Source organism: Microtus pennsylvanicus, chromosome 11 (assembly GCF_037038515.1).
Source record: "Microtus pennsylvanicus isolate mMicPen1 chromosome 11, mMicPen1.hap1, whole genome shotgun sequence".
Taxonomy (NCBI): Eukaryota; Metazoa; Chordata; class Mammalia; order Rodentia; family Cricetidae; genus Microtus; species Microtus pennsylvanicus.
The window spans coordinates 68,041,411-68,059,618 of NC_134589.1; the positions used below are offsets into that span (position 1 = coordinate 68,041,411).

Here is an 18,208-nt window from a genome sequence, read left to right on the forward strand (position 1 = left end):
CAAAATGATGGCATCAAAGAAAGATCCATTAGTTGGGAAAAGCTTCAAGTGATAAAAATACTTCAACATGTATGAAAGAGAAAATACTGAAAGAATGTAATGGCTCAAAACAATAAACTCTACCAGACCTTACAGAAATAGCACAAAGCCACCAAGAGTCTGTTTCTTTTCAGCATCACCCGAGATATTCATAATCTAATTCAGAGACCTATTGAGTTCAAGTAATTTCAAGATTTTTGGTCTTGGGCTAGAAAAATGTCCCAGGGTTAAGAGCAAGCTCATGCTGAGGATCTGAGTTCAGTTCTTGGCACCCATCTATGTTGGGTGGATCACAACCCTCTATAACTTCAGTTCTAAGGGATATAGCACCCTCTCATAGTCTAATTGAGCACCTGAGGCCATTTGCATATACCACACATACATACTTTTTGTTTGGTTTGGTTTTTCGAAACAGAGTTTCTCTGTAGTTTTGGTGCCTGTCCTGGAACTAGCTCTTGTAGACCAGGCTGGCCTCAAACACACAGAGATCCACCTGCCTCTGCCTCCCGAGTGCTGGGATTAAAGGTGTGCGCCACCACCACCTGGCCTTGTTTGTTTGTTTTTTTTTTTTTTCTCAAGACAGGGTTTCTCTATAGCTTTGGAGCCTGTTCTGAAACTTACTCTGTAGACCAGGTTGACCCCGAACTCACAGAGATCCACCTCTGCCTCTGCTTCCCTACTGCTGGGATTAAAAGCATGTGCCACTACACATACTTTTAAGTAAAAATAAATCTTTGATTCTTGGTCTTGAAAAACTGTTTGGACTACAGGTGTAAATAAGTAGTAGATAGCACTTGTTCACCATATTCAAGGTCCTGACATCAATTCCCAGTACCCCAAAGAGGAAAGAGCTAGGGATTTAGCTTAGTCGATAGAGTACTTGTCTAGCATACATGAAACATGGGTTCAATCATCCAAACCCCATAAACCAAGTGTTTTGGTTCATAATTGTAATGCCAGTACTTTGGAAGTAGAAGCCGGAATACTGGAAATTGAAGGGCATCTTCAACTATATAATGAGTCCAAGGACAGCCTGTTCTACATAAGAGCCTGTATCAAAAAAAAAAGTATACTAGATAAAAATAAATGTTAGTGAATTCGAGGCCAGGCTGGTCTACAAAGCGAGTTCCAGGATAAAAAGCTGTATAATCTATAATACATTGAAAATATACTATATCTCTGTTAAAAAAAAATAAAGCGTCCACATGGGTGTTCCATGTCACTCTTCCTTCCCACCCTCTGTCCTTAGTATCTTTTGCTCTTTTTTTTCTTTTTTATTGATATTTATTGAGCTCTACATTTTTCTCTGTTCCCTTCCCTGTCTCTGCCCTCCTCCCTTCAATCCTCCCCCAAGGTCCCTATGCTCCCAATTTACTCATGAGATCTTGTCTTTTTCTACTTTCTACTTCCCATGTAGATTAGGTCTATGTAGTCTCTCTTAGTGTCCATATTGTTGTCTAAGTTCTCTGGAATTGTGGTTTGTAGGCTGGCTTTCTTTGCTTTATGCTTAAAAACCATCTATGAGTGAGTACATGTGATAATTGTCTTTCTGTGTCTGGGTTATCTCACTCAAAATAATGTTTTCTAGCTCCATCCATTTTCCTACAAAATTCAAGCTGTCGTTTTTTTTTTCTGCTGTGTAGTACTCTATTATGTAAATGCACCACATTTTTCTTATCCATTCTTTGATCGAGGGGCATTTAGGTTGTTTCCAGGTTCTGGCTATGACAAACAAAGCTGCTATAAACATAGTTGAGCACATGTCCTTGTGGCATGATTGAGCATTCTTTATATATATACCCAAAAGTAGTATTACTGGGTCTTGAGGAAGGTTGTTTCCTAATTTTCTGAGAAATCGCCACACTGACGTCCAAAGGGGTTGTTCCCACCAGCGATGCAGGAGAGTTCCCTTTACCCCACAACCTCTCCAGCATAAGTTGTCATCAGTGTGTTTGATCTTGGCCATTCTTACAGGTATAAGATGGAATCTCAGAGTTGTTTTGATTTGCATTTCTCTTATGACTAAGGATGTTAAACATTTCCTTAAGTGTCTTTTAGCCATTTTAGATTTCTCTGTTGAGGGTTCTCTGTTTAGGTCTGTACTCCATTTTTTTTATTGGATTATGTGACCTTTTGGTGTCCAATTTCTTGAGTTTTTTGTATATTTTGGAGATCAGATCTCTGTCTGATGTGGAGTTAGTGAAGATCTTTTCCCATTCTGTAGGCTGTCGTTTTGTTTTTTTTGTTGTTGTTTTTGTTTTTGGGGGTTTTTTTGGGGGGGGTTGGTTTTTAGAGACAGTGTTTCTCTGTAGCTTTGAAGCCTGTCCTGGAACTAGTTCTTATACACTAGACTGGCCTCAAATTCACAGAGATCTGCCTGCCTCTGCCTACCAAGTGCTGGGATTAAAGGCACCACTGTCGCCCGGCTCGTTTTGTCTTGTTGACCGTGTCTTTTGCTTTACAGAAGCTTTTCCGTTTCAGGAGGTCCCATGTATTAATTGTTTCTCTCAGTGTCTGTGCTCCTGGGGTTATATTTAGGAAGTGGTTCCCTGTACCAATGTGTTCAAGTGTACTTCCCATTTTCTCTTCTATACGGTTCAGTGTGGCCGGCTTTTTGTTGAGGTTTTTGATCCATTTGGACTTGAGTTTTGTGCATGGTGATAGTTATGGGTCTATTTTCATTTTTCTACATGTTGATATCGTTATGCAAGAACCACTTGTTAAATATGCTTTCTTTTTTCCATTTGATATTTTTTGCTTCTTTATCAAAGATCAAGTGTTCGAAGATGTGTGGATTGATATGCAGGTCTTCTATTTGGTTCCATTGGTCCTCCTGTCTGTTCTTACTCCAATACCAGGCTGTTTTCATTACTGTAGCTCTGTAGTAGAGTTTGAAGTCAGGGATTGTGATGCCTCCAGAAGTTCTTTTATTGCCCTGGATTGTTTTGGCTATCCTGGGTTTTTTGCTTTTCCAAATAAAGTTGAGTACCATTTTTTCGAAGTCTTTGAAAAATTTTGCTGGAATTTTGATGGGCATTGCATTGAATCTGTAGATTGCTTTCAGTAAGATGGCCTGTCTTTAGTATCTTACAAACCATCAACACTGTGAAAACACTGTCACATACTTTGTTTTATTATTTATTTGTTTGTTATTCTTTTTTGTTTTTCGAGACAGGGTTTCTTAGTAGCTATGCAACCAGTCCTGGAATTCACTCTGTAGACCAGGCTGGCCTCGAACTCACAGAGATCTGCCTGCCTCTGCCTCCCGAGTGCTAGGATTAAAGGCATGCGATACTACTGCACGGCTTGTTTGTTATTCTTTTGAGATAGTGTTTCACTATGTAACTGTGGCTGATCTGAAATTCTACAGAGACTGGGATACCCTCAAATTCACAGGTCTTCCTGCCTCTGCTTCCCACACCCAGCACATACTATTTTTTTTAAAGCTCTATGATAGTATAGAACCTAACACTAGAGAAATTTTAACAGAAACATAATTTTCAAAATACCTGTTTCTTGTTTTGCTTTTTTTTTTTGTTTCTTTATAACAGGGTTTCTCTATATAGCAGTCCTAGCTGTCCAGGAACTCACTCTGTAAACCAGGCTGACCTCAAACTCACACTGCTCCATCAGCCTCTACTTCCTGAGTTGTGTGACTTAAGGCGTGTGCCACCACCACCTGGGGAATTTTGTTTTAAAGCTCTATAATAGTATAGAACCTACCTGACACTAGAGAAGCTTTAACAAAACAGAAACAAAAGCTTTCTAAATAACTTAATGTGCAAATTGTGTTTTTCCAGGTTAAATCTGTGCTATAAGATATAATGTCAAAATTTATGCACAGACCTATATAAAGTCTACTTAAAAATAAGCATAATCTTCTTTTAATGGCAGGATTTTCGGGGAAAAATCAACCCAAATTATAAGAATGCTAAAATATATATCTGCTGTTACAAAGAAGTCAACTAATTTTCAAAAAGGGTGTCAAGATCACTCAATTGTGTTAGGGCAACCAAAGAGCCACAGCCAAAAGAATGAAGTTAATGTAAAGACTAAAAAAAAAAATAAAAAAATAAAAAAAAAGTGCCAAATCTTAATAACTTTGCATTTAGCAGAGAATTCTTTTTTTTTCCCTTTGGTTTTTCGAGACAGGGTTTTTCTGTGGCGTTGGAGCCTGTCCTGGAACTAGCTCTGTAGACCAGGCTGGTCTCGAACTCACAGAGATCCGCCTGCCTCTGCCTCCCGAGTGCTGGGATTAAAGGCATGCACCACCATCACCCAGCTTAGCAGAGAATTCTTATTGTTAATGAATCAGATATATATAAAAATTGGATTTCAGAGGCAGAGGCAGGCAGATCTCTGTGAGTTCGAAGCCAGCCTGGCCTATGGAATGAGTTCCAGGACAACAAAGGGAATTGCACAGAGAAACTCTGTCTCACAAAAATAAAAACAACCAAACAACAACAAAAATCAGTCTCTGTGGTAGTCTGAATGTAATCAGCCCCCATAAATTCTTAGGGAGTGACATTATTAGGAGGTGTGGCTTATTTGAATAGGTATGACCTTTTGGAGGAAGTATGTCACTATGGTGGTAGATTTTGAAGTTTCCTATGCTGAAGATACTACCCAGTGTCACAGTCAACTACCTGTTGCCTGCAAGATGTAGGACTCTCAGCTACTTCTCCACACCATGTTTGCCTGAACGCTGCCATGCTTTCTGCCTCTGAACTGTAAGCTGCCACCTCAATTAAATGTTTCCCATGGTAAGAGTTGCTGTGGTCATGGGGTCTCTTCACAGCCACAGAAACCCTAAGACAGTCTCCAAAAAGAAAAAAAAATTAAAAGCCCAGAACTTTAAGTAATCACTGATTTATTCTCTCATCTTTGACAGCTGTCAGCTAGTCACAAAACATCTCTACATTCTGTCTCTACAACACTACCAAAATGCACAACTAACTCATCTCCTTCAGGCTATCTTGTTTTTCACCTAGGATGGCTATGTAATGGATCTTCTTTATTAAAGTGCCCCCCCTTTTCATTCAACAATGGCTTCCATTTTTTTTTTTTTTTTTGGTTTTTCGAGACAGGGTTTCTCTGTGGCTTTGGAGCCTGTTCTGGAACTAGCTCTATAGACCAGGCTGGTCTCGAACTCACAGAGATCCGCCTGTCTCTGCCTCCCGAGTGCTGGGATTAAAGGCGTGCGCCACCATCGCCTGGCTTCCATTTTGTTTTTTTGCAAACCCAAGTCTTAATGTGTCATCATGGTTTTCCTATTTTTCATTCAATGTATCATCATTCTTTATTTTTCCTAGGTATAACCCTCAACCTTCTTTTGGAGACAAGGTAGTTCAGGATGACCTTCAAAGGAGTCAAGGAATCCTCCTTGACTGCTTCAATCACAATTGAGGGCTAGAATCGCATTGCACCACATACATCTAGGTACTAGTGAGCCAGAATAACACACAAAAAGAGAGAACACATTATGAGCCCCATGAGGGCCCTATCTTCAATGACTCAACTACTAATGAAAATAAATGCAGAACAAAAACATGCTAAGTATCAAACACAGTATTTAATACATGCACACTACTACTGTGTATGAGAGATGGCTCAGCAGTTTGAGTTCCAGCACTGATGTGGCAGTTCAAACTCTCAGTAACTTCAGTCCTAGTGGTACCTAGTGGTCTGGTATATGCACAGACATATATGCAGACTAAACATCCAACAAAGTTAGAAAAAACCCAAGACTGGAGGGTCAGTAAGATGGCTATGAAGGTTGCTTGCTGCCAAGCCTGACACCCCGAGTTCCATTCCTGGCACCCATATGGTAGAAGAAGAGAACTCCGAGTAGTTGCTCTCTAACAATAAATAAATGTAATTTTAAAAAATTGAAGATTTGACAAAGCCGGGCGGTGGTGGCGCACACCTTTAATCCCAGCACTTGGGAGGCAGAGGCAGGCGGATCTCTGTGAGTTCGAGACCAGCCTGGTCTACAAGAGCTAGTTCCAGGACAGGCTCCAAAACCACAGAGAAACCCTGTCTCGAAAAACCGAAAAAAAAAAAAAAAAGATTTGACATCACAATACAGAGTTTTAATCCCAGCACTTGAGAGGCAGAAATAGGGGGAACCTCTGTGAATTCCAAGACAGCCTGGTCTATATAGTTTTAGGCTTGCCAGGACTATATAGTAAGAGGCCTTGTCTAAATAAATTAATAAAATCTGTTGGACAGTGGTGGCGCACGCCTTTAATCCCAGCACTCAGGAGGCAGAGACAGGCAAATCTCTGTGAGTTTGAGCCCAGCCTTGTCTACAAGAGCTAGTTCCAAGTCAGGGCTGTTACAAAGAGAAACCCTGTCTTGAAAAACAAAAACAAAACAAAACAAAAATAATAAAATCCACAACAATGACAGGCCTGTAATTCAAGCTCAGGAGAAAAGAAGTGGGAGGCAAGGGTCAGTCCTAGGCCTTTCTAGGCATTGGGAGCACTGGTGCACGGAGCTGTACCTGGCTGTTGGTGACTATAACTGTTTTGGTTGTAGAATATTTGCTAGTTTATGTTTTTGTTTTGTTTGAGGCAGGTCCCAGGCAGCTCACACAAACTTTGCTATTTACCCAGGGATGACCTTGAACTCCTTATTCTCCTGCCTACCATCCCAAGTACTGGGATTACAGGCACGATTCAACAGCCTAGTAAAAATTCAAGGGCATTTAAGCAAATTATAAAAATAATTTTTTATATTATTTATTTATTTTTTTCAAATTCAAAAGCTACTGCCTCCTAATTCCCTACCAAATCTCAAAGCCTTCTAAAATTTTCCAAGGTTACCATCTCTTTCCTTTGTATCAGTTGACTCCCACTTTTCACCACATGCTGGGCATAGAGGTGAGAGGTTTAAACCTGTCTTTAAACCTGTCACTCAAAAGGCTGAGGCAAGTGGATTCTTGTGAGTTCAAAGTCAGCCTGGACTACATAGTGAGTTCCTGGACAATAGGTCTACAGTCTGTCTCAAAATAAAAATACACTAAAATTACCCCTAAGATGTTTGTAAACTTGAAACTCCCTGCCACTTGTTTCTACAAATGACTTCCAAATTATCAATAGTGTAAAAGCTATTTTGGTGTGTTCATTATTGGCACTCTTCTATTTCTACCTGATACGATATCATCTCTTCTAGGATGCTATCCCCAAATTCCCTAGGTCTAACAATATTCTCCTTCTTTCCTGTCACTGGAGCTCACAGTTAATCCACAAAAGTCTAAGCAGCAAACAGAGCTCCAAAAAAGCTTTAAACTATATTACACATTACCTGAATATGTATAGATATGTGTATCTCTATACCTGAATTCAGTCAATGAACATTGTTGAATAGCAATTATGTGCCAGGTACTAGTCTAGACATAATCATGTACTATTTTTCCTTCTTATTTGTTTTGTTTTGAAACAGGGCCTCTATACTCTATACTATACCCCTGTCTACTCTGAAAGCTCATTATGTAGACTAGGCTGGTCATGAATTTACAAAGATCTACCTGCCTCTGCCTCCCAGGTGCAGGGATAAAGGTATGGGCCACCATGCCCAGCCTCCTCTTTTGGTTTGTTTGTTTTAAATATTTTTGTTTTATATTTATGGGTGTTTGGGCTCCTTGTATGTTTATGTACCATTTGCATACCTGGGGGCCAAAAAGGCCAGAAAAGAGTGTTGGATTCCCTGGAACTGGAGTTAGGTGGTTGTTACCTGGTCATCTGCGATAGCAAGACAGTGTTCTTAAGCAGAGTCAGCCACTCTCTGGTTAAGAGTACTGACTTGCTATTCCCTGGGATATTTAAATATCTCTTTTAGTTGTAGAGAAATAGTATCTGAATGGTGTAGTGTTTGCCTACAACACCCAGAAAACTATCTAGAGGCCACTATTTATAGCAAAAAGTACAGTCAAGTTTTAATAGCCTCTAGATTAAAACTGGAAAATCTAACATGCTATTCCAACTGTACCCAAGTACTCCGCCTCTTTCCTGTGACAAAGGATAACCTAGTTGTATTCAAATTCAAAAGCTACTGTGCCTCCTAATTCCATAACAAATCTCAAAGCCTTTTAAAATTTCCCAAGGTTACCATCTCTTTCCCATGTATCAGTTGACTTCCACTTTTCACTACATCATCATCATGCTCATCATATAAATATGACAAAATATTCTATTCCTGTAAAATCATCTTCAGCGTAATATGCTGCTTCTAGTATATCTGTCTGCTACCATTTATAGAAATGTGCTTCAGAAAGTCAGGCTTGGTTACACACGCCTTTAATCCCAGCACTCAGGAGGCAGAGGCAGGCAGATCTCTGTGAGTTTGAGGCCAGCCTGGTCTACAGAGTGAATGCTAAGACAGGCTCCAGAGCTACACAGAGAAACCTTTGTCTCGAAAAATCAAAAAAAAAAAAAAAAGAATGTGTTTCAAAAGTCAATCTTCTTTTTATCTATCCACCATTGTCCAGTATCTTTGTAGCTTGCTTCAATAACTTTCTCCTAACTTTCTATTAAAAATGTTTGTAGATGGGTGTGGTGTCAAATATCTTTAATCCTAGCACTTGAAAAGCAGAGGCAGGTGGATTTCTACATAGTAAGATACTATGTAAAAAGCAAATGAACAAAAAAAATGTTTTTAAAAAAGGTTGTCAACAAGAATGACTGTCAAATCCAATGCTTGGGATAGAATTTAACATGTTAAATAAATAAATACAGAAATTCAGACGTGTAAGCCCTTTCTGAGATCACAATACATGAACTGAAATCAATAGCAGAACATCACAATACTGCAGCAGGAGAAATATAGAATGGAACAACCAAACAGAAAACTGCATTAAGTAATGGGAGTCCTTGAAACAGGGAGAAAGAAGGAAGCATAAAAGAATCTGAGTACTGGGGGCTGGAGAGATGGCTCAGAGGTTAAGAGCACTGCCTGTTCTTCCAAAGGTCCTGAGTTCAATTCCCAGCAACCACATGGTGGCTCACAACCACCTGTAATGGGGTCTGGTGCCCTCTTCTGGCCTTCGGGCATACACACAGACAGAATATTGTATACATAATAAATAAATATAAAAAAAGAATCTGAGTACTGTAAATAACTGCAAAGGTTTATCTAACTTGATAGAAACTATAAATCACAAATTTCAAGCTCAACAAACTTCAAGCACAAGAATAACATATACATATAGACTATTCAATCCAAAACATTTACAAGTTAGAATTCTTTAACCAGGAAAAAAAAAAGCCAAGCATGATAATACCTGTAATCCCAGAGGTAGCAGAAGCAGGAGGACGTTGAGGTCCAGGTCAGCCTGGGTTCTACAGTAAGACCCTATCTAAACACACAAAACAGGCAGGCACTGTGGTACTTGCCAGTAGTCCCAGCTATCTTGAGAGGATAAGGCAGGGGATAACTTGAGACCAGGATTTCCAGGCCAGGCTGGACAGCAGAAGATAATATCTCTCCCTACACACAGTAGATTTTGTTTAGGTACACAGCAAAAAGCACTGAAGGAACCAACAAATAAGACAAATAGAAAGCTCAATGAGCAGAAAGGAGTGGCAAGCAAAAGAAATGTTAACTAAGAAGCTGGTTGGCAGTGGCACACACCTTTAATCCCAGCACCCGGAGGCAGAGCCAGGTTGATCTCTGTGAGTTCCAGGACAGCTAGGGCTACACAGAGAAACCTTGTCTCAAAAAACCAAAAAAAAAAAAAAAAAAAAAAAAAAAAAGCTAGTTGCATGGGAAGTGGTTTATCTTCTTTATATACTGATTACAGAATAACAGGACAGGAATGGTAAGGCACACAACCCCAATACTTGGGAGACAATAGCAAGACTTTCAAGGACATTCTTAGCTATGTAGATTCTGAAGCCAGCCTAGGACAAAGAAGATAAGAGGTTGGGTAGGGTTGGGAGGAAAGAGAAACAGAGAATATTAAGAGGACATGGGAAAAGAAGCCCCATTTCAGAGAATGGTTGGAATTTCTCACCAGAAGCAATAACTCCAGCACCATTAACATCTGCTGCAAGGTTGTTTACCAAGAGATAATATTCCTTCTTTACAGAGCTATTTCAAATAAAAATGTTAAAATAGCCGGGAACCATTTTTAAAGACTGAGCATACATGACTTTTGAGTATACTCCTTTCACTATATCTGTGACATAAACTTGAAAATTTCTTTTTTCTTTTTCTTTTTTTTTTTTTTTTAGTTTTTCCGAGACTGGGTTTCTCTGTAGCTTTGGAGCCTGTCCTGGCACTAGCTCTTGTAGACCAGGCTGGCCTCGAACTCAGAGATCCACCTGCCTCTGCCTCCCGAGTGCTGGGATTAAAGGCGTGCGCCACCACCGCCCAGCGAAAATTTCTTGAATTTCAAAAAAATCATACAAACAAGTTTGTAAACTTTATAATAAAAACATCTTAATTTCCTACATGATCTTTGTGACCTAGGATTTTTTTTTTTACCTTACCAGTTGAAATCCTATCCATCAACAGAACTGCTCTATGATCTCACTTAGGTTCCTTAGCAACTACTGGGATAACTTTAGAAGCCACCAAAATGCAATATACAGCTAATGTAAGCTTTTGGGATACTCTTTAGAAGACTATAACCATGCTCTTGAATATGTTCCCTATTTTTCTTGACTGTATCTCTTTCTCCTTAATGTGTATAGTTAAATCTACTTACAAATTTCTTCCTAATACAGTTCAGCTCTGTTTCATTCTGACTTATATGGAAATTCTTTTCTGAAGCCAAAAAAAACTTGACTTCTCCCGGTCACAGAAAAAAAACTCAGGCTGCTACAAGAGAGAAGCAGAGCTATTTTTCTAGCTCCTGCCCCCACTGCAGCTGACAAAATAGCACAGAAAACTTGCCTAACACTCTAAACCAATTTGACTTGGCACACACAGAATACTCTACTCAGGAATAGCAAAACATATATTCTTTTCAAGTGTACAGAAAATAGTTACAAAAAGGAGAAATATTCTGGGCCATTAAATAAATCTTAATAAATATAAAAAGATTCAAATCATATGAAGTATCCTTTCTGGCCCAAAAGAAATTAATCCACAAATCAGTAATATATGTGGAAAATCTCCCAAATATTAACTCTTAAAAAAAAACACTTCAACCAGGCAGTGGTGATGAATACTCCTTTAATCCCAGCACTTGGGAGGCAGTGGCAGGTGGATCTCTGAATTTGAATCCAGAGTGAGTTCAGTACAGCTAGGGCTATACTGAGAAACCCTGTCTTGAAAAATCAAAAAACAGGGGCTGGAGAGATGGCTCAGTGGTTAGGAGCTTTGCCTGCTCTTCCAGAGGTCCTGAGTTCAATTCCCAGCAACCACATGGTGGCTCACAACCATCTGTAATGGGGTCTGGTGCCCTCTTCTGGCCTCCAGGCATACACACAGACAACGTTGTATACAAAATAAATAAATAAATATTAAAAAAAAAAAAAGAAAGAAAAATCAAAAAACAAAGAAACCAAAATTTGAAAATAAGCCATAAAAAAGTTATTAAAACACAGAATATTAAAATTTGTGATGGGGCTGGCGAGGTGGCTCAGTGGTCAAGAGCACTGCCTGCTCTTCTGAAGGTCCTGAGTTCTGTTCCCAGAAACCACATGGTGGCTCACAACCATCTGTAATGAGATCTAGTGCCCTCTTTTGGCCTGCAGGGATACATGCAGGCAGGATACCAAGAATACTGTATACATAATAAATAAATAGATTTTAAAAAAATAAATAAATAAAATTTGTGATGTATTTATTTATATCAATAAATACAGAAAATCACGGTTTAATGATACTATTTTCAATTTCAAGAAAAAATTAAAAAGAATAGTAAATGAAAGTAGAAGAAAAAGAATAAAAATTAGGGTAGAAATGACTGAAAAAGAAAAACTAAGGGAAAAACAGATGAGTTTAAAAAATCAACCAGAGAAACCCTGTCAAGGGTGGGGGGGAGGACAGTTTGTGGGAGTCAGTTCTCTTCTTCCATCATGCAGGTCTCAGAAATCAAGCAGGTTATCAGGCTTGGGGAAAGAACCTTTACCTACTGAGCCATTTTGCTGGCCTCAGCCCTTGGTTTTATTTAATTATTTATTCATTTTTTCGAGACAGGGTATCTCTATGCAGCCATGGCCATCCTGAAACTCACTCTGTAGACAAGGTTGGCATCAAACTCAAAGAGAAATGCCTGCCCTGCCTGTTGGGGTCAAAGGCAAGCACAACCAACCCCCAGCCAGTCCTTGTTTTGCTTTGTTTTTTAAAGATTTATTTATTTATTATGTATACATGTATGTATGCCTGAGGCCAGAAGATGGCACTGGATCTCATTATAGATGGTTGTGAGTCACCATGTAGTTGCTGGGGATAAGTCACCATGTAGTTCCAGGACCTCTAGAAGAGCCACCTTGTTTTATCTTCTCATTTTTGTTAAATGTGTTAGTGTCTTTTCTTGTTGCAGTAACAAAAATACCTGACCAAAGCAACTTTTAGGAAAATTTACATACCTAACCTTATAATGAAGGATAATCAAAATGCCAGCAAAATAAAGATGTATAAAATTGTTCTCAGGCTATGTGTATAAGGTATATATAAAACATAAATCAATTTTATGTTCATACTTCAGTTCACAGTGCTCGTTTTCTATATGGAAGTATTTCAAAAAACTAGAAACACTTTTGACTCCAAATATATGGAATTATTCACCCCATATAGGAAGAGCCAATAAACACACACACACACAAAAAAAGATGATTCAACATCATCAGTCTTTAAGGAAATATAAATTAAGAATGACATACCTCTAACACACCCGCTAAAATGACTAAACGTAAATAGACCAACAACAGTAAGCTGGAAGCACACACAGAACAAGTGGTGCGTGGGGGGAGGGGAAAGCAGAGAACACTACTACAGAGAACAGTGGTCAATGTCTTAGAAATGCAACACACACTTACTACATGACTCAGCAATTCTTTTCACCATATAACCTAGTATTTGCCCATAGGAAAAGAAAACATCGGCCGGGCGATGGTGGCGAACGCCTTTAATCCCAGCACTTGGGAGGCAGAGGCAGGCGGATCTCTGTGAGTTCGAGACCAGCCTGGTCTACAGAGCTAGTTCCAGGACAGGCTCCAAAGCCACAGAGAAACCCTGTCTCGAAAAACCAAAAAAAAAAAAAAAAGAAAGAAAAGAAAACATAGCTGGGCAATGGTGGCACACACCTTTAATCCCTACACTCAGCAAGCAGAGGCAGACAGATCCCTGTGAGTTTCAGGCCAGCATGGTCTACAGAATGAGTTCCAAGACAAAGAAACCCAGTCTTAAATTAAAAAAAAAAAAAGAGGAAAAAGAAAAAGAAAAAAATAAAGAAAGGGAGGAAGAGGGGCTGGAGAGATGGCTCAGAGGTTAAAACCACTTCCAGAGGTCCTGAGTTCAATTCCCAGCAACCACATGGTGGGGCTCACAACCATCTGTAATGAGGTCTAGTGCCCTCTTCTGGCCTGTAGGCACACATGTAGACAGAATATTGTATTCATAATAAATAAATATTTTAAAAAAAAAGGAAGGAAGAGAAAAAGGAACGAAAGCCAAAGTCTACAATATATACAATAATGTTTAATAAAGTTTATAGATACTTTAACAGCCTAAAAGTAACTTCTATGTTCATTAACAACTGAACAGATAAAGAAATTTTGGTCTTTTCATTAAAAGCTTACTAGAAGAAGAATTAAAAAACAACTACTGATATATTCAAGAACAGGGAAGACGGCTTGTTTTCACAGGCTGGGTTCTATCATGCAGGCACGTGTGCACACACACACACACAGACACAAAAGCAAATGAGGATGGCGGCAGTGACAACAGTAAGATAACTGGGACTTGCTGCCCACTAGCCTAGCAGAAAAACACCTCTAGATTCAGAGAAAGCCTGTGTCCAAGGAGTAAGGCAGAGAGCCATATAGGATGAGGACATCAATTGTCTCCCTCTAAGCCTCTACACATATGAATGCATATGCATACCTGTACATACATGTGTTACATACAAGCATATATACAAAAGAAGTTCAAGATCATTATAAGCTACACAGAGTTCAGGGCCAGTCTGGGCTACACGAAACATTGCCTCAAAAAGTAAGAAACACAAAGCGGGAAACAATATAGGAAGACATTGATGCAGAACCCAGCTTCCACACCCAAGTGCACAGGATGAACATCCCCTCCCCAAACATATATACATGCTCAAAACACATACACACAATAAAAACATGAGGGCTGGTGAGATGGCTGGGTGAATAAGGTGCTCACTGCCAGCCTGACACCCTGAGCTCCATCCCTGGGATTGACACGGTGGAAGGAAGAAACCAGTTTGCAGCACACACACACACATAAAAGCACAAGCATATACACAAGCACACATGCATACACACACACAAACAATAAAAAATGCTTGCAGTAATTAAAACTGATAGTAAATTAAATACCAAAGAAATCTGGCTAAGTCAGATAATTCATACTTTAGACAAACTTAAAAGACATTAAATACCTCTAAGTAAACAACATAGAAACAACTCAAAACCACAGCTGACAGATTAATGATACAAAAAAATTTATCTGAATAGAAATTGCATATTTATATGGGAATGAGTCTACACTTATGAGTTTGTACACATGCATGCAAGTGCTATGAAAAGGTTTGCAAAGACACATGAAATTGGATGAGCAAAAGAAAAAGAACCAGGGAAGGGCTGGTATTAGATGTCCTGAACAAACTTTCACATGAGAAAGTATTTTTGATTGATCATTAGGGCGAGAATTTTTGAACTCTGAAAATGTAGCCAGGTTGGCCTTAAACTCCTGATCTTCCTGTCTGTGCTTTCACAGTGCTGGGGATTACAAGCTTAAGCTCTCGTGTGAGTATAAATTCATGTTTAAAAAATTAATCTGCAGAGTTTAGACAGGCTAAAAACTGATGTGTAAGGGCCTTTTCTTATAGGATATAAGTATGTTTGTGGCTAGGTTCTGAGAGGCTCCTCAGAAAATAACCTTAATAGCCCTAGCTACCTTCCATCTAGAATACCATGAATTTACAAAAAACATCAAAGTCTTCTCTCTCTTGCTCTCACCTTCCAAATTTTCTCAAGTACCTCTCAGTGCAAGATGCTCTCAATTCTATTATTTTTAAATTTCTTCATAGAAACCATCACTACTTAAAATTATTTTTTTTTTAATTTATTTACTGTGTTTACCACTAAGGAAACAATTCTGAATTTATGTGATTTTAGTTGAGTTTTCTTACATTATCAAAGACAGATTTTATTTACTTACCTTAGTTGGAAAAGGAAATTTGGAAGGTTCTGTTTTGCATGGTGTATGAATAGCCGTTAAAGGGGGAGGCCATGAATGCGTCATCTCCTGAAATGTAATTATTACAGTTTGTTTTCAACCAGGACAAGATTACAAAACTATACAGCTAAAAACCAGCTTTGTACTTAGAAATACTGGTTTTATGATTGATCCTCTAAAACTATGTATAGTGAGCCAATGGATATTAATAAGGCACAAAGTAGTGCTGGTAATGGGGCAGAAAATACAAATTCTCTCTGACTTTAAGGGGTATATGGATAGGATGATAAAATCTGTAAACAGTTAGAGAAATCAGCCTGTAATGGAATACAAGGTCTGATGGATTTGTTTGCTTGTTTTTTGAAACAGAGTCTTATTCTGTAGCCCAGGTGCCCTTAGCTTGCTTTGTAAATCAGAGAGGCCTTGAATTTGTGCTGATCCTCCTGCCTCTGCCTCCTGAGTGCTAGATTACAGGCATGAGCCACCAGGCCTTCCAAACGCATATTATGCAATGATACTAAAAAAAGATCTTGCTATAGGAATGGAAGGAATAAGATAACAATTAATTAAAACAACTAATATGGCCGGGCAGTGGTGGCGCAAGCCTTTAATCCCAGCAGAGGCAGGCGGATCTCTGTGAGTTCGAGGCCAGCCTGGTCTACAAGAGCTAGCTCCAGGACAGGCTCCAAAGCTACAGAGAAACCCTGTCTCGAAAAAAAACAAACAAACAAAAAACCAGCTAATATCAATTTTTACCATCAATGGATCAGAAATGATGCTAAATGTTTTGCTTGTCAATCATTTCTTAAAATCATGACATAGATATTATTACCCTAATTTATTTAAGGTGAAACTGAAGCAAAAGTCAACATTCTTCATTCAAGGTTGCATGATTAATAAATAATGGACAAAGAATTTCACTGCAGGAAGTCTGATTACAGAGTCCACAGGCTGGTTGAAAATTTTGGTCATGTGAAGATCAGAAGAGAGATTTCAAAACCATCTTAGGAAGAAAATAAATAATAAATGCCCTGGATATGATTTTAGTCAATTTCTTCACTCTATTCATGTTATAAATAACTGGGCATGGTTTCATTTGCCTCTAATCTCAGCTCTTGAGAGGAGGCGTCAAGGGAGCCTAAGCTATACGACACCCTGTAAATGAAGTTGGATAAAAATGTGTAATGCCTGAGGATCAAGGAAGAGAGGTATCAAGACTTAATATGGGAGTATTTGATTTCCAGAATTTTGTTCAAACTTAACCATTAGGTAAAAAAGTGACTGGTGGTGCTTAGGAATTTATACTGTGACTATAACCACAGTTATATAAAGATACAGTGAGATTACATAAAGATTCCAAGGACTCGCAGAACAAATATTAACAACTCTGGGTATTCAACAATATAATAATGATAGACAGCCATACAATGGAACACCAGACAGACATTAAAATGAGAAACTCAACTATGATATGAAATGATGTCCACAGCATATTATTGTCAAACACAAATCATAGTCTATGCTCTAGTAAATATTTAAAGTTTTAAAAGTGAAGCCTCTGAAAGGAGGCTTAACAGTAGCTCCTTTTGGACAACAGAATGACAGAAGAGGCAAGAGACAGGGCAGCTGACTCAGTGTCTACTGAAACCTCCTAAAGTAGCCACCTGCACAGGACAGAGAAGTCCCACCCTAGCTAAGGAGCTATCAACAACTGAGATCTAGCTGCTGGGAGAGGGAGAGTCAGTTTTCTTTAAGGGTGCAGTCCCTGGTAGGTCAGCCAAACTCCAACAGATGGCCACACACTCAAGAGTATATGGACAGCACAAGGTAGACTTGCTGAGAAAAAGAAAAAGGACATAAATTTGGGTGGGTAGGGAAGTAGTAGAGGAACTTCAAGGAGTTGTGGGTTGAGTATGATAAAAACACATTATACGAAGTTCTCAAAGAACTAATAAAAAAATGAGGACCCCCCCCAAAAAAACCCTAGCCATTTACATATAATTACTCTCTGTCCTCTTACAATACTTGTATTATTTCCTACACTCAGCCCTGGAAGATTAACTTAAACAGTTCAACTAGTACATCACCGCCACATTGCTAGGACTTGATACATAATAGGTGAATCACTGACAATTTAATAAACATATTTATTTTTAGCTAGAAGTTTTTCCTTATGTTCATAATAGAGTTCCTAGAAACTGTGATTACAAGCTGAACAGAAACAAAAATCTATGAAGGGAATGTGGAAACTTCTGCACCACAGATTTTTAGTACTGGCATTTTATAAACCAAATGCCAAAAATATACTCAACTGCTTATCTTTCCAACCATCAACCTAACTGGGCACTAAAACACTCAAAATCACATACCAAGTTCATACATAGAAAATGTAGGCTACATGTTTAGTAAGAACAAAGTGGACAAAGAAAGTACTCCAGACACTTAAATTCCATATACTGTTAAAACTTCAGGGGGAAATGTGTGTGTTCCTTTAGCACGCATGCACATGTGTACACACACACATGAAAAAAAACAAAACAAAACCCAACAACAAAAAACAACACACACACAAACTCACAAGCATTTCATATGCATAAGATTCTGTGTGTATGTGTGTGAGACAGAGTGAGAGAGGGAGGGAGTGAGGGAGGGAGGGAGGGAAGGGGGAGGGAGGGGGGGAGAGAGAGACAGAGAGACAGAGAGACAGAGAGACAGAGAGAGAAATGAATGCTTGAGGACGAAGAGATGGCTCATTGGTTAAGAACACTGGGTGCTCTTCCAAAGTACC

General features: G+C 38.9%; 1 protein-coding gene across 2 annotated transcripts in view; it reads right to left on the bottom strand.

Annotated features, from left to right (window-relative positions):
- Aff4 (ALF transcription elongation factor 4) overlaps positions 1–18,208 on the bottom strand; it is an 84,327-nt gene that overhangs the window by 35,275 nt on the left and 30,844 nt on the right. Inside the window, exon 5 of one of the 2 annotated variants that reach the window (XM_075992667.1) lies at positions 15,403–15,489. The exons of the other annotated variant lie outside the window; for it this stretch is intronic. Coding sequence (XP_075848782.1) covers positions 15,403–15,489 — 87 coding nt within the window. The remainder of the gene's footprint in view (positions 1–15,402; positions 15,490–18,208) is intronic. 2 annotated transcript variants of the gene reach the window in all.